A 17,129-nucleotide genomic window follows, 5' to 3' on the forward strand; every position below is an offset into this window, starting at 1 on the left:
ATGAGTGACAGGATTTCTTAAAGCACTTGAAGCGCAGGAAGGTTATTAGCTTGTGGCTCATGGTATCCCATGATGCCTATGAACTGCAGCCAGCCGGAAGCCCTATTCATAAGATTTCTGCTGCCTTCCCGATATCAGCATTATTATTACTATCGCTATCATTATCATCATTATCTTCTGTTACTGGCCCTCTCTGGATATGCCTCAGAAAGCTGGTTACTGTAATCTCTTGATATAGATATATTCTGAAACACAAAATAATGAAATTAATCTGCTAAAGAATATTCTTATGTTTTGAATAATCATAATAATAATAATAATACATTTTTACTTTTTATAATAAAAATATTGATGCTTGTTTGTGGAAATCACACTGGCACGATGGGTTGCAAGGGTTACTTATGGATGCATTCCAAGACTTTTTGATAGTCTTTATGATAGTTTGGATCCTAAATATGGCTCATAACCCTTCTGCAGGATTTTTTCGGTTGTTTTATTGTCTGTCAGGTGAAGTGGTAGGTCTGATAAATTAACAGCACACTTCGATGAGCGGCATGATTTAAGATATCGTTCATATCTGTAGCACAAAAGGTGTGAGATAAATTATGCGTAGAAGTTTAATACTTGGGTTTAAAGGAACAACTTTTTAAAGGAAATATTTTCTCACCCTCAGGCCATCAAAGATGTAATTTAACTTGTTTCTTCATCAGAATAGATTTGTAGAAACTTAACATTACATCACTTTGCTCACCAATAGATTCTTCTGCAGTGAATGGGTGCTGTCAGAATGAGAGTCCAGTCCATCATTTAATGTCTTTGTTTCTTACAAACACACAGATTTACACTACATTAAAATATGTTAATTCATGGACTGGAGATATATAGATTAATTGTGGATTATTATGACGTTTTTTTCAGCAGTTTGGATGCCACCCATTGACTGCAGAGTATCCATTGGTGAGTAAGTGATGTAACGCTAAAGTTATGCAAATCTGTTCCGATGAAGAAACAAACTCAACTACATTTTGGATAGCCTGATGGCTAATCTGCAGCAATTTTTCTCATTTTTCACCCTTTGTTCAGATAAGCAATAGCTATCACCAATAATAATAATAATAATAATAATAATAGTAATAATAGAATTTCCATTCTCTATAAAAAACATAAACAGAAAGTATCACCCCCCCCCCCCCCCCAAAAAAAAAAAGAACAGAAAAAGAAAAAGAAAATGTGAATGTGATCTAATCCCTCTCTTTACTGAAGTGCTGAGGACTTTCCATCAGTCCGGTGCTGTCAAAAGGCTTTTCCAGAGCATTTTAACACTCTCTTTACCCACAGGCTGCTGTATGTTCTGCTCCTGGAGTCTTTTTCAGTACAGGCCTGTGGCTCTGCACTTATCAGAGAGGAGCAGAGGAGAGAACGAGTGTGAGTGTCCAGAGCGGCGCTAAAACCCAGGTGGGCGAGAAGGTCAGTCGCGTCCCCAATGGGGAGGCTGAGTCCGAAGTGCAGGAACACACCTCATAGCCATTTTCTGCATGGTCTGCGTGGTGCTGCCCGTGAAGCCTTGTGTTTGAGTTGTTCTGCATCTCCGGGGAGTCCGACTGCATTTCTGTGCACATCAGCCAGTCCTTGCCGATGGGACGCGGATAACCCGCTTCAACCTCCATATCACTGCCTGCCACACGCCAGTACTCCTTTCCCTTAAAGAAATATGATGCTCCTGGGAAGAGAGAAAGTGAAAAATACCAAGAAATAAAATGCAGGTTGATGCGTAGAATGGATTTTTCAGACTTGCTTTCATCTGGCATACACATTATTATGGTTTCACTTTTCCCTCTGCGGCTTTTGTCAACTCTATTTCCAGTTTTGAGACCACCCTGGGAAATACTAGAATTTGAGCCTTGGGGGGCTTGACCCCCAGTAATACTGTAGTCGAATATGATTTGGTCAGTGCTTCTCAAGTCTGTAGTCTGTGGATACAGATGGTCTGTTTTACATTCGTAGTTGTTTAAGAACTGATTGGCTGACAAAAACGATATTTTTGTTCAAAGGACCTTGATCTTTGTATTTTGTTTGTTGTGTGGATTCCTTTTTTCTTTTTGTATTTTTTTTCTCTATTTATCGAATCTAGGCACCCAATTATATTTTCTGTTTTACTCAATTGGCACAGAAGTTTTTCATATTTTTTTACTTATTGGATTTCTGTTTTTCTGCTGCCATCGGTGTTTATCCTTTTTCCTTTTTTTGGATTAGGTCCAATTTTGCCTACATGAATAAGTTGACTGATAATCAAGCAATTACCAGTTCATTTTCCTTTCAAGATTGTGAGGCAATTTTCTTAAGGATCCTGAGGACTTTGGCTCAGAATTAGAGACTAAAGATCATTATTTGAAGAATCGCATTGCTTTGGAAAAGAGCCTTGCTTTGCAAGAGATTTGCTAAATCAAGTTTAAGAAATTCAATAGAGACACACTGGGTTATCGAGATGGAAGAATATATCCGTGGCTATACAAGATCCAACGTCCATAGATTTCATTCTACAGAATGTTCCACCTCTGGCTCCAGTGTCTCTGAATAACTATTAAGATTCTGATTTTTTTTAAGAGGCCACCTATTCATTCATTTATTCATTCATTTTCAATGAATTGTTTTACGGAGAATAAGACACGAGACAATAGCCCTCTAGATAGAGTCTAGAATCACCAATGGATATCACCACATTTCGCAACTTGATGAAAGCCTGTTCCTCAGGTTCAGCCTAATGCTTGCATTTGTCCCATCTGAAAAAGAGCTTTACTATCTCTCTCTGTCTCACTCTGCAGGTGAAATTGGCTTTCAGTGCTGACTATTTGAAGAGGATTCTGTTGCCAGCACCTCTTCAGGCTGATACCCTTTCCCTCCCTCGGAGGCCAGGGACTGTCACTGTGGCCTGCTCTCACTCCTCGTTCAGAGCTCTTCCTGTGGGGTTGGCACAGCCTCAGAGGACAACACCTGATGAAACACCTTCCCTGCCCCACACTATGCTTACAGAGGAACCACATGGGAAAATATCTTGTGTCAATTGTAGCCTAAAACTATGCTTGTGTGTGAATGAGCAATGTGCAAAAAACAGCACAAACAAAAATTAAATGTGTCCTAAAACTTGCCATTTGTAAAAAAAAAAAAAATTGACTAAGGAAAAAACAGAACATATATGTGTGTTTTTACATGAAAGTACTTGGGCTATGTGCTTTGCAAGCATTGCTTTTATTTAACACAGGCTTGATTCGTTCCACCACAGAATTAAAAATGTCTGTTCTTCATTTTAGAGGACACAAGGAGCTCACTGTGCATTAGACACAATGCCATGCATTAGGCATGACAGGACATTATGCCCCTTTCTCAATTCTGCTCACATAGACCTCAAAACTGCTGCTATGACAACCACACAATCAAACACCTGCCTGGCTAACATCCTCTCCACCTAAATACAATCATATCTTCCAAGAGGAATCAGGGTCGTAAAACTGTGCACAATCCCTTTGAATTACATATACAGCATTAAAGACCCATTTTTGAGATGTTACTGAATATGTACTGAACATGATAGAAGATAATAGTTAATTTTAATTAATTTTAAGAGGAAAGTGGCTATTATAAGGATTTTTATTTTCTTGATAAGCCTAGTTTTCTTTACTGAGTTTTTAATTGAAACTGGAAGCTGAGAGCATGCAGAACAGTGTTGTTATTGTTAACCAAAACTATTAAAAGTGTTTTGATAATAACAAAAAAAGTTTGTTAATTGAAATATATCTGAAAAAAAAAGAAAATTAGAAATCTTGTCACGTCAACAAACTGAAATAATAGTTAAAGAAAAAGAAGACTTAATATTACAAAAAAATAAAACAGAAATAAAATAAAGCTAAATAAAAATATTACAAAACACCAAAACTCATTTAAAAAGATAAAAGAACATAAAATCACTAAATAAAAATGAAACAAATATGAAAACTGAAAATATAAGAATAAAATCCGATTCCCAATATTAATAAACACTATAAATAATAGTATAAATATTACTAAAATAACACATGCCGAGGTGCTAAATGTTTAAAATCACCTAACAGCTTTTTTATATGTCACTGGAAAAAAAAAAAAAAAAAAACTGATTTGCTATTGCTATTTTGGGGCATTTATACACAGTATTAATTATTTAGGTGGCAAGACATTTTATTGGACATCTGCGTACACCAACATTTTGTTCCATTTTCCAAAATGATACTACAAAAAGCTGATTTTGTCAACTTTTAAGAACATATCAACAGTCTTAAAGTTAATAGACATGCTCTAAATTACTTGTCTTTAATGTTTTGTGTCGTTACCTTTTTTTTCTGCAGACAAAAGTTTTTGGCTGTGCTGTCCTCCACCTAGTTTGGGGAAGTCGTGGCCTAGTGGTTAGCGAATCGGACTCACAATCGAAGGGTTGTGAGTTCGAGTCTCGGGCCGGCAGGGATTGCATGTACAGTTCTCTCTCCACCGTCAATACCACGACTTAGATGCCCTTGAGCAAGGCATCGAACCCCCAACTGCTCCCCGGGCGCCGCAGCATAAATGGCTGCCCACTGCTCCGGGTGTGTGCTCACAGTGTGTGTGTGTGTGTTCACTGCTCTGTGTGTGTGCACTTCGGATGGGTTAAATGCAGAGCACAAATTCTGAGTATGGGTCACCATACTTGGCTGAATGTCACTTCACTAGTTCAAAAGCAAACCGGTATGCAACCTAGACAAGAATGAAAATTCATGTCGGCCTTTTTATCCGGGAAGGAAAACGATTAATTTTTTTTTATAGCTTTCAAGGATAACATCCAGGAGAGTTGCTTAAAATTCAAGAGACATTGTACGATTCACAATACTTACTGTCAGACCACCGCATGGCATCATCCAGTTGAGGTGGGATCCCTTTCCACAGCGCCGTATCTTTTGGGTAGCCGAGGTCCATGTGTCGCAGATGGTCATCATAGCGCCAGTAACGGTTGTCCTTGAAGAAGTAAGTCTTCTCATTGTGCAACCAGACAAATACTGCATCCACTCCTTCCGTAGGCAGTCCAAAGTCAGTGACAGCCCGTGGGTAGCCCTCTTCAACATTATTGTCCTTGAACACCCAATATTTCCCACCTAAAGAATTTAGAATGACTTATTGTGAGGTGGGAAACTGTAGGCTACCAGCAGACCATATTAGAAAACCCAGACCTGCTGTGAAATACATTTAAATGCTCTAAATATACATAACAAGTTCTGTTTACCTGCTTGCTTTGGTGCTGAAATTGGATTTGAGATACGACTTCAAAACACTCTCGCATTATATCTCTGAAGGACATTGTTTGCTTTATAGTCTAGCTCTTATTAAAAATGACATTTACATAACTTGAGAAATCCAATAATTTACATTTTTTTTCTTCGAGTGAGTGTTTACGCCCTAGGGAGCATTTTGCTTAAAATGTTTGGAATTAACTACATTATCAGAGGGTCTTTTTGAAATATTGCACAAAATCATTTTAAAGAGCTTTTGATAGATGTTCTTGATCTCTTTAACTGTGGAATTACCTCTGATTACTGACTGCCCCCGGCAAAAAAAATCACAGTGTAAAACTAGATTTGGACATTTTCTGAAGTTAATGTGTTGTGCAAAACTCTCGACACCACAATGCTAAGGAGTTGCACTCATTCAGTTAAGGGTGAGTTATGTGCCAGAGTTTTATACTTAAGGATTTGAAATTCTGACAAACCAGTCAAGATGTATGAGTAATAATTAAAGTAAAGGTTATATTGAAGGGTGACATTAAATATTAACTTAATAAAAGGTGAAATCCAGGTATTTACCTTTAAAGAACACTATCTTATGGTCTCCAGGTCTCTCGTATACAGCATCCACGCTGTCCAGATTAACAGGCAACCCCCTCCAGAAACGATGGATCTGAGCTGGCCTTAATGACACCAGATGCTTCTCACGCGTCAGACGCCAAAAATACTTCCCTGACGAGAGGTTTGACAATAAGAATGTGTGGTTATTGGTGTGTTTATGCTTATGGTGTAATTATGTGCTATCATATGATGTTTAAGGGACAGTGATTAATAAAGCGTGGAATGTGTGCATGCCCGGGTGCAGTGTGGAGGACGGTCAGAACCAGCCAAGCAAATACACTGCACAAATGATAATATATCAAAATGCAGATAGCAGTTGTCTGCAGACAGCACCTTCATGACCAAACAGGAAACCAATACAATTTCACAGCAGTCCAAGTTCAAGAAATTCTAATTCATGATAAAAAAAAAATACATTTTTTTTTATGTGTGTGTGTGTGTGTGTCCACAAAACTGATTTGAAGTCCTTAGTTTGAAAATGTATTTATTTTTAATATTTTATTTTATTCAAATGTTCATGCTTAAACTTTTAACTTAATTCAAATGGGATAATTAAACAGGTTTCAAAAATAAACTCAATATATATTGTATCTTAATATCAGTTATTAATATCTTAATATCATCTTAGTTATCAGTTTTAACCATATCTCATCCAATTATGCTTTTTTTTATTACATTCATTTTATTTTAACAATGCAAGATATTTACTTTATACTTGGTCTATTGCTATGGCTATTGAGTTCACTGTGGAATTCAGGGTGCTCTTACCTTTGAAAAAGAAGGCCTCCCCTCGAATCTGGGCTACTGCATCAAAGTAACTAGTGCATCTGTCTGGGGCATCATGGTCAGGTCTGTGAAAAAATTACAAGAGAAAAGAAATGAAATGGATAAACTTAAAACAAATTGTTTCACAAGAGCAAAAGACTTTCACCAGTAGAAGTGTTTGTGTAAATCATTGATTATGGAAGGAATAATTGACGACAGACCACTGAATTATTTCAAATTTATGCACACCTTGAGGTGGTCATGCAGCCTCAATGCAATAAAGAAGTTCAATGCTGTGTAATTTTGAATAATTACATGATCCAGAGTCAACGATTTTGAAAATAGCCGAAGAGTCATGATTTAGTTGGTTTACGTGGCCTACTGGTAGATGTCTTAACTACTCCTTCTGGCTATATATATATATATACATACATATATACATACATATATACATATATATATATATATATATATATATATATATATATATATATATATATATATATATATATATATATATATATAAATAAAATAAAATAAAGTTATTTAAAACAAATAAAAGCAAAAGGAAAAATTAAATAAAAAAATAAATAGAAAATAAATAAATAAATAAATACAAATTGAATGATAAAAATATAAACAAAATAGAAAGTAAATGTAATCGAAAATACACTAATAAAAAATATATAAAAATTAAAATATAAAATAAAATAGTGTATACTACAGCTGACACATTTTTCTGGTTCTCTAAAATATGCACTTCTTTCTTACGCCACCATTTAAATATCCAGTTCTGAATTAGCACAAGCCATCAGTGCTTTTTTGAAAGCATTAGCACTTTTACCATAAATCTGCATATGAATATTTTTGGCTAGCTATGGCTATTTGCAACCAGTCCTTATTATGAGCTTGGTTTAAGATTGGGCAAATCAATAAAGCTGTTATAACCAACTTGCAACAGAATCTCTGAATGCGTTATCCCCTCGGCTAATGACTTACTTAACACTTTAACGTGACTGGGATGCTAATGATGGAGCAATTATGGTCACAGAGCTGCTTTTGTGAGCTGGAACTCATCTGACACTTTATTAACAAAGATCTTCATTCACAGTTTATTAGATGAGCTCTCTGAGAGTAATGCTATATTTATTACTGACCTTGGTCAAACAAAACCTTCCTGTCTCACACGTCTGCCATCAAGATGGAGAAATAGAGAGGTGCACGATGCTCTCAGAGTAGCTAAATGCTTGCTTACTAGGAGTCAGGAATTGATTCTGTAATTTGTGTCATCCTGGTATTTGCTTCAGGAAGGTTGAGTGCAGTTGCATGCACATTATGAAGTCCATACATACTCTCTTTCTATATGATAGACTGCTACGTCTACGATTCAAAATATTCAAGACACGCTGGCCAGAGGAGAGGGGGTTTTGTGGGTGCATGCTTGTTGACTCACGGTATTGTGGATCTGTTTTTGGGGAGGTCAAGCAGGACGGGAGGTTCGGCCGTTTGAGAGGGGTCATCTGGCTGCATCGTGTGCGATACGGACTCCCGAACACCTGATAAAACACAAGGCTATAGTTCAACTTACACAAAAGCATAAAATCGCCTCATTTCTGAGAGGAGCACACACTAAGTACAGTCTTTAATTTTGGAAAAACTTTATGACACTCAAATAATCACTCAAAGTTAGAGAAAACAGCCAGACTCAGAAAAATGAGTTTTGCAGACCTATTGCATTGCCACATAAGACAGATAAAATGTATGAGTAATGATGTGCCAGTAAAAATAAAACTAAGCTGATGAGCACAAAGTTTAAAAACCAACAAAATGCAGTCAAAAAAAAAAATATTTTCAAAGAATCCTGTCTGGGTAATTTTAAAAGCTTAAAGAAAAAAAAAAAAAATATATATATATATATATATATATAGTTTGTGTCTGGTTAACACTTAACAGGTTTTATAATCATATGATAACGTATAAACAAAATTTGGCCTTAAAAACATGCATGCAACATAAATCATATATATATGATTTAATTATGAATTAATCAAATATTAATTATGAAACTATGACTTTTTCTTAGTTTTCAGTTATGTCGTATTTTTTACTTAACTTTGTATCAGATACTCCTCTTTAAAAAGGAGACACAAATGAGACTGTTACCGTATATCAACTGCTGATATATAATACAGGAAGAGAATCGAGCTATAAAATCAGTGTGGATAGCATGGCTGGGATAATTTGGCCTTTGGAGACTATTTAGTTCAGTTCATATTGAAATGTCAGAGCACAACTTGAGGCAATATTGAGATGAAACATACAAGAAGACACCTGAGATTACTGGGATCTTTTTCTCAAGAGATCAATCCGACAAGCAGAGTTAACTATGAAATACTATTATTAAAATAAAGACAGTAAAATCAATCTCAGCAGCACATAAGGTGTTAATAAGTGTTGGGGGAAGTCATGGCCTAGTGGTTAGAGAGTTTGACTCCTAACCCTAGGGTTGTGGGTTCAAATCTTGGGCTGGCAATACCACGTCTTAGGTGCCCTTGAGCAAGGCATTGAACCCCCAACTGCTCCCCAGGCCCCGCAGCATAAATGGCTGCCCACTGCTCCGTGTGTGTTCACAGTGTGTGTGTGTTCACTGCTCTGTGTGTGTGCACTTTGGATGGGTTAAATGCAGAGCACGAATTCTGAGTATGGGTCACCATACTTGGCTGAATGTCACGTCACTTATTAATTAAAAAGCAGTGGTATTTAATGTGCACACTCATTAAACTGCTGAAACTACACATGGATATATTATATGGCCCACATTCACCTGCATTACTACTCTGAGTTCCAGAGCTCCTGGAACTAACTGTTTGTCTTTGAGCCCATCTTGATCCTTCTATCCTGTTGGAGCCATACTTGCTTGCTTTATTATGGTTTGAGTTGAATTATGATAATAATGTGTTTTGTTAACAATAGTTTGGTGTGGTTATGTTACATTTGTTTATATTCAGATTTTCTTGCTTTAATATTGCTTTGGTTTTGCTTTTCTATGAGTGCAACATGGAGGCGTGCGTTACTGAACCCGCCCACCAGCAAACAGGTGACTGCAGCACCTATTTTATGGGTTCAATCTAAGACGGAGCTCAGGTTTTTTGAAAGTGATTTGTCGTGGCTAGCGAGGTGCAGCCGTATATTTTCTTTGACCGCTCATTTATCCCGTAACCAATTTTGGATTATTCATTGAAAGCTCCATCACCCTCCTTGCTGTACGGTAAGACAATAAAACCACTGGAAATTCAGGTACAATTATTCACATGACATGCAATAAAAAACTTCAATGGAATGAAACGGACTCGAGGAATTATGTTTGAGCGCGTCAGCGACTGGCTGCAACACTAAGAGTATTTCATTTCCCTATCCATAACCTGTCACAGTGTCTGGGTTGTGTCCCTGGGTTTCCACTAGATGTCCCCCTTTCTCACGGTGTCTGTCACCTTATCACTTCCTGTTCCCTTATTTGGTCACCTTCCTCCTTGTTAGTAATTGATTGTTCCCCACCTGTCTCCTGTTCCCTCATTATCCTTCTGTGTATTTATACCCGGTCTGTCTGAGTCTGTGTTACGGAGTCCTTGTTTAATGTCCTATAGTTATTCATGTCCGTCGCTTCTTGCCTTGCTTTGCCTTGTCTTCGTGTCTTGTTTATGTTCGATATTCTGGTTTTGACCCTGCCTGGACTGTTTACCTCTTTGGTTTACCCTTTAATAAATGACTTACCTGCAATTGGTTCTATCTTCTGGTTTCCTGTATCAGCGGCCGTGACAGTGACAGAAGGACTCCGTCACACTAGGAACCAGTGGTATGTCATTTTTCCGTTCCCCAGCCAAGATGGCGGAGCGGCGAACCAAGTACCTTCGGTTGATCACCCTCCGCCAAGAGGGCAATGAAGTGGGTGCCCTGGCTCAGGTGTTCTGGTCCCTGGCCGAGGGCATGGGCTACAACGATGCGGCCCTCAAGGACTATTTCAATGGCGGGCTGGATGATCCAGTGTCTCATGAGGAGATGGCGCAGTTAGAGACACTGGAATTCTGGGAATTCGTGCGCTACCTGCAGCATCGGCTTCGGTGGGATGCCCCAGCCACTTCGGTCTCTTCCGGCGGGGTGGTCGTCAGCCCAGCACCACTGCCCAGGATGGCAACCAGCCAAGCGCCACAACCCAAGATGGCCACCAGTCCAGCACCACTGCCCAGGATGGCTAACAGCCAAGCGCCACAGCACAAGATGGCCGCTAACCCAGCGCCAATGCCCAAATTGACCACTTTTCCAGCGCCACAGCCCAAGATGGCCGCCAGCCCAGCGCCAATGCCCAAATTGGCCACCGGTTCAGCGCCACAGCCCAAATTGGCCACCGGTCCAGCACCACAGCACAAGGTGGCCGCTAACCCAGCGCCAATGCCCAAATTGGCCACCGTTCCAGCACCACAGCCCAAGATGGCCGCCAGCCCAGCGCCAATGCCCAAATTGGCCACCGGTTCAGCTCCACAACCCAAGATGGCCGTCAGCCTAGCGCCACAGCACCAGATGGCCGTCAGCCAAGCGCCACAGCACAAGATGGCCGCTAACCCAGCGCCAATGCCCATGGCTGGGATAATTTGGCCTTTGGAGACTATTTAGTTCAGTTCATATTGAAATGTCAGAGCACAACTTGAGGCAATATTGAGATGAAACATACAAGAAGACACCTGAGATTACTGGGATCTTTTTCTCAAGAGATCAATCCGACAAGCAGAGTTAACTATGAAATACTATTATTAAAATAAAGACAGTAAAATCAATCTCAGCAGCACATAAGGTGTTAATAAGTGTTGGGGGAAGTCATGGCCTAGTGGTTAGAGAGTTTGACTCCTAACCCTAGGGTTGTGGGTTCAAATCTTGGGCTGGCAATACCACGTCTTAGGTGCCCTTGAGCAAGGCATTGAACCCCCAACTGCTCCCCAGGCCCCGCAGCATAAATGGCTGCCCACTGCTCCGTGTGTGTTCACAGTGTGTGTGTGTTCACTGCTCTGTGTGTGTGCACTTTGGATGGGTTAAATGCAGAGCACGAATTCTGAGTATGGGTCACCATACTTGGCTGAATGTCACGTCACTTATTAATTAAAAAGCAGTGGTATTTAATGTGCACACTCATTAAACTGCTGAAACTACACATGGATATATTATATGGCCCACATTCACCTGCATTACTACTCTGAGTTCCAGAGCTCCTGGAACTAACTGTTTGTCTTTGAGCCCATCTTGATCCTTCTATCCTGTTGGAGCCATACTTGCTTGCTTTATTATGGTTTGAGTTGAATTATGATAATAATGTGTTTTGTTAACAATAGTTTGGTGTGGTTATGTTACATTTGTTTATATTCAGATTTTCTTGCTTTAATATTGCTTTGGTTTTGCTTTTCTATGAGTGCAACATGGAGGCGTGCGTTACTGAACCCGCCCACCAGCAAACAGGTGACTGCAGCACCTATTTTATGGGTTCAATCTAAGACGGAGCTCAGGTTTTTTGAAAGTGATTTGTCGTGGCTAGCGAGGTGCAGCCGTATATTTTCTTTGACCGCTCATTTATCCCGTAACCAATTTTGGATTATTCATTGAAAGCTCCATCACCCTCCTTGCTGTACGGTAAGACAATAAAACCACTGGAAATTCAGGTACAATTATTCACATGACATGCAATAAAAAACTTCAATGGAATGAAACGGACTCGAGGAATTATGTTTGAGCGCGTCAGCGACTGGCTGCAACACTAAGAGTATTTCATTTCCCTATCCATAACCTGTCACAGTGTCTGGGTTGTGTCCCTGGGTTTCCACTAGATGTCCCCCTTTCTCACGGTGTCTGTCACCTTATCACTTCCTGTTCCCTTATTTGGTCACCTTCCTCCTTGTTAGTAATTGATTGTTCCCCACCTGTCTCCTGTTCCCTCATTATCCTTCTGTGTATTTATACCCGGTCTGTCTGAGTCTGTGTTACGGAGTCCTTGTTTAATGTCCTATAGTTATTCATGTCCGTCGCTTCTTGCCTTGCTTTGCCTTGTCTTCGTGTCTTGTTTATGTTCGATATTCTGGTTTTGACCCTGCCTGGACTGTTTACCTCTTTGGTTTACCCTTTAATAAATGACTTACCTGCAATTGGTTCTATCTTCTGGTTTCCTGTATCAGCGGCCGTGACAGTGACAGAAGGACTCCGTCACACTAGGAACCAGTGGTATGTCATTTTTCCGTTCCCCAGCCAAGATGGCGGAGCGGCGAACCAAGTACCTTCGGTTGATCACCCTCCGCCAAGAGGGCAATGAAGTGGGTGCCCTGGCTCAGGTGTTCTGGTCCCTGGCCGAGGGCATGGGCTACAACGATGCGGCCCTCAAGGACTATTTCAATGGCGGGCTGGATGATCCAGTGTCTCATGAGGAGATGGCGCAGTTAGAGACACTGGAATTCTGGGAATTCGTGCGCTACCTGCAGCATCGGCTTCGGTGGGATGCCCCAGCCACTTCGGTCTCTTCCGGCGGGGTGGTCGTCAGCCCAGCACCACTGCCCAGGATGGCAACCAGCCAAGCGCCACAACCCAAGATGGCCACCAGTCCAGCACCACTGCCCAGGATGGCTAACAGCCAAGCGCCACAGCACAAGATGGCCGCTAACCCAGCGCCAATGCCCAAATTGACCACTTTTCCAGCGCCACAGCCCAAGATGGCCGCCAGCCCAGCGCCAATGCCCAAATTGGCCACCGGTTCAGCGCCACAGCCCAAATTGGCCACCGGTCCAGCACCACAGCACAAGGTGGCCGCTAACCCAGCGCCAATGCCCAAATTGGCCACCGTTCCAGCACCACAGCCCAAGATGGCCGCCAGCCCAGCGCCAATGCCCAAATTGGCCACCGGTTCAGCTCCACAACCCAAGATGGCCGTCAGCCTAGCGCCACAGCACCAGATGGCCGTCAGCCAAGCGCCACAGCACAAGATGGCCGCTAACCCAGCGCCAATGCCCAGATTGGCCACCGGTCCAGCGCCACAGTACAGGATGGCCGCCAGCCCAGCGCCAATGCCCAAATTGGCCACCGGTTCAGCGCCACAGTACAAGATGGCCGCCAGCCCAGCACCACAGTACAAGAGGGCCGCCTGTCCAGAGTCATGGCCCAAGATGGCTGCTTGCCCAGCGCCGTTGCACAGGATGAGAGTCTCAGTTGACCCTCCGGAGTCTAGTCAGGTTACAGTTGACCCTCCGGAGTCGAGTCAGGTGCCAGTTGACCCTCCGGAGTCGAGTCAGGTGCCAGTTGACCCTCCGGAGTCGAGTCAGGTGCCAGTGAACTCTCCAGAGTCGAGTCAGGTGCCAGTGAACTCTCCAGAGTCGGGTCAGGTGCCAGTGAACTCTCCAGAGTCGAGTCAGGTGCCAGTGAACTCTCCAGAGTCGAGTCAGGTGCCAGTGAACTCTCCAGAGTCGAGTCAGGTGCCAGTGAACTCTCCAGAGTCAGGGCTAGTCACCGCTGATCCTCCAGAGTCAGGGCTAGTCACCGCTGATCCTCCAGAGTCAGGGCTAGTCACCGCTGATCCTCCAGAGTCAGGGCTAGTCACCGCTGATCCTCCAGAGTCAGGGCTAGTCACCGCTGATCCTCCAGAGTCAGGGCTAGTCACCGCTGATCCTCCAGAGTCAGGGCTAGTCACCGCTGATCCTCCAGAGTCAGGGCTAGTCACCGCTGATCCTCCAGAGTCAGGGCTAGTCACCGCTGATCCTCCAGAGTCAGGGCTAGTCACCGCTGATCCTCCAGAGTCAGGGCTAGTCACCGCTGATCCTCCAGAGTCAGGGCTGGTCACCGCTGATCCTCCAGAGTCAGGGCTGGTCACCGCTGATCCTCCAGAGTCAGGGCTGGTCACCGTTGACCTTTCAGAGTCAAGTCAAGTCACCGGTGATCTCCAAGGACTGAGTCAAGTCACCGGTGATCTTCAAGGACTGAGTCAAGTCACCGGTGGTCTTCAAGGACTGAGTCAAGTCACCGGTGGTCTTCAAGGACTGAGTCAAGTCACCTCTGATCTTCATGAACAAAGGCAAGTCACCTCTGATCTTCATGAACAAAGGCAAGTCACCTCTGATCTTCATGAACAAAGGCAAGTCACCATTGATCTTCATGAGCAAAGGCAAGTCACCATTGATCTTCATGAGCAAATGCAAGTCACCAATGATCTTCATGAGCAGTGTCAGGCCAGCACCAATCTTCTGGAGTCCAGTAAGGACACCAGGGGATTACCAGAGTTTTGTTGTCCCATTGATCCAGCTGCACAGAGGTCTGCTCCGCCTTGGGGGGCTCTGGTCCTGACCACATGGCTGTGGTGGTCTTCTGCTCCGCCCTGGGGGCCTTCCGCCCTGACCACACGGTTGTGGGGGTCTTCCGCTCCGCCCTGGAGGACTCTGGCTTCGTCCACAAGGACGTGGTGGTCTTCTGCTCCACCCTGGGGGGCTTCCGTCCTGACCACACGGTTGAGGTGGTCTTCTGCTCCGCCCTGGGAGGCTTCCGCCCTGACCACACGGTTGTGGTGGTCCTCTGCTCCGCCCTGGGGGACTCCAGTCTCCACCACATGGACGGTGTGGTCTTCTGCCCCGCCCTGGAGGGGCTTCATGTTGTTTTTTGTTTTTGTGTTCACTCCTGTTCCTGTTCCTCTCTGTGAGCCTGGCCCTCCGTCCCTCCCCCTGAACCTCCTCCGGTCCTCCTCCCTCCTGGTCTCTCTGTTTTGTGTCTACACTTCTGGTATCTGTTCCCCATGATTTTTTTTTTTCTGGCCCTCCGTCCCTCCCCCTGAGCCTCCACCTGTCCGCCTCCCTCCTGGTCTCTGTTTTGTGTCTGTCGTGGAGCCGCTCCGTAGAGGGGGGGTACTGTCACAGTGTCTGGGTTGTGTCCCTGGGTTTCCACTAGATGTCCCCCTTTCTCACGGTGTCTGTCACCTTATCACTTCCTGTTCCCTTATTTGGTCACCTTCCTCCTTGTTAGTAATTGATTGTTCCCCACCTGTCTCCTGTTCCCTCATTATCCTTCTGTGTATTTATACCCGGTCTGTCTGAGTCTGTGTTACGGAGTCCTTGTTTAATGTCGTATAGTTATTCATGTCCGTCGCTTCTTGCCTTGCTTTGCCTTGTCTTCGTGTCTTGTTTATGTTCGATATTCTGGTTTTGACCCTGCCTGGACTGTTTACCCCTTTGGTTTACCCTTTAATAAATGACTTACCTGCAATTGGTTCTATCTTCTGGTTTCCTGTATCAGCGGCCGTGACATAACCATCACTCTATCTCTTTGCTTCCCACCATGTGTGTTTGCAGTACCGTTCGGCATTCTGCATGTTGATTGGCACGTTCCAAATCATGGTTACGACCAATTAATCCCTATGCTCCTGGCCTGGCTCAACACTGCCATATAATTAAATCAATAGTGCCCCTATACAAACCAAATCACTTCTGCTCTCTGCGTCCCTTGTATGGGGCCTGTTATTTGCCTGGTGTGATCACAGATAAGGGCAGCCTGCAGAGGGTGCATGCCGTGCCAATCACTCCAAATTAAAATTGGGCACTTCAGTTTAAAACAAGGTGGTGTGAGTGGGAAGTGATGGAGGATAAATACTGAAAGTAACATGGATGCACTCTTTCCATAACAACTGACTAAAACAAACGAAATACACTAAAAAAACTAATTAACTTATTAAATAACTAATAATAACTCAATAATAATAAGTAACTAAAGCACATAGGGGATTATATTACAATAGTACAATATATTGTTATTTCAGCAATACATCTTGACAGGGTTATTATAGTTAGCTAGAACTAAAAACATTAAAACGTTTGTCAGTACCTAGGTACTATTTGTTAACTGAAATAAAATAAAATTAAAAAGTAAACTTTTTTTTTGTTCAGCTAGTTGCCAAAGCAGCATTTCCCATACAAATAAATTTGAATTGAATTTGAATATTAAAATAATAATAATAATTACCAAAAATAAAATGCACTAAAACGTTAACAAAAATGAAAATAAACATTAAATAAAAAAACTATTTCTAAATAATAATAAAATCTATATTAGTATCTCAATGATAGTAAAACAACAGTGATTGGCACATGTATGAATGAATATAATGATAATAATGATGTCTGAATATAATGAATATAATATTCATTGGATTTAAATATAATAAAAAATATTATTGTATTTATTAACATACAATATAATAAATAAAATAAAATATTAAACCTAATAAATACATTAAAATAACAAAATACAATATAAAGGCATATAATACATTAAAAATTAAATTAAGTTTATGCATTTAGCAGACGCTTTTATCCAAAGCATCTGACAGTGCATTCAGGCTTTCAATTTTTACCTATCATGTGATCCCGGGGAATCGAACCCCCAACCTTGATAGCGCAATGC

General features: G+C 41.9%; 1 protein-coding gene across 1 annotated transcript in view; it reads right to left on the reverse strand.

Annotated features, from left to right (window-relative positions):
• Positions 1–1,100: 1,100 nt before the first annotated feature.
• The window catches only part of LOC132130735 (matrix metalloproteinase-17-like), a 70,635-nt gene continuing 54,606 nt past the window's right edge, over positions 1,101–17,129 (reverse strand). The window contains exons 6-10 of the mRNA XM_059542528.1: positions 8,119–8,221; positions 6,669–6,751; positions 5,859–6,011; positions 4,896–5,153; positions 1,101–1,720 (exon numbers count right to left, since the gene is read on the reverse strand). Of these exons, the coding sequence (XP_059398511.1) occupies positions 1,398–1,720; positions 4,896–5,153; positions 5,859–6,011; positions 6,669–6,751; positions 8,119–8,221 (920 nt within the window). The 3' untranslated portion in view covers positions 1,101–1,397. The remainder of the gene's footprint in view (positions 1,721–4,895; positions 5,154–5,858; positions 6,012–6,668; positions 6,752–8,118; positions 8,222–17,129) is intronic.

This window comes from Carassius carassius, chromosome 47 (assembly GCF_963082965.1).
Source record: "Carassius carassius chromosome 47, fCarCar2.1, whole genome shotgun sequence".
NCBI lineage: Eukaryota > Metazoa > Chordata > Actinopteri > Cypriniformes > Cyprinidae > Carassius > Carassius carassius.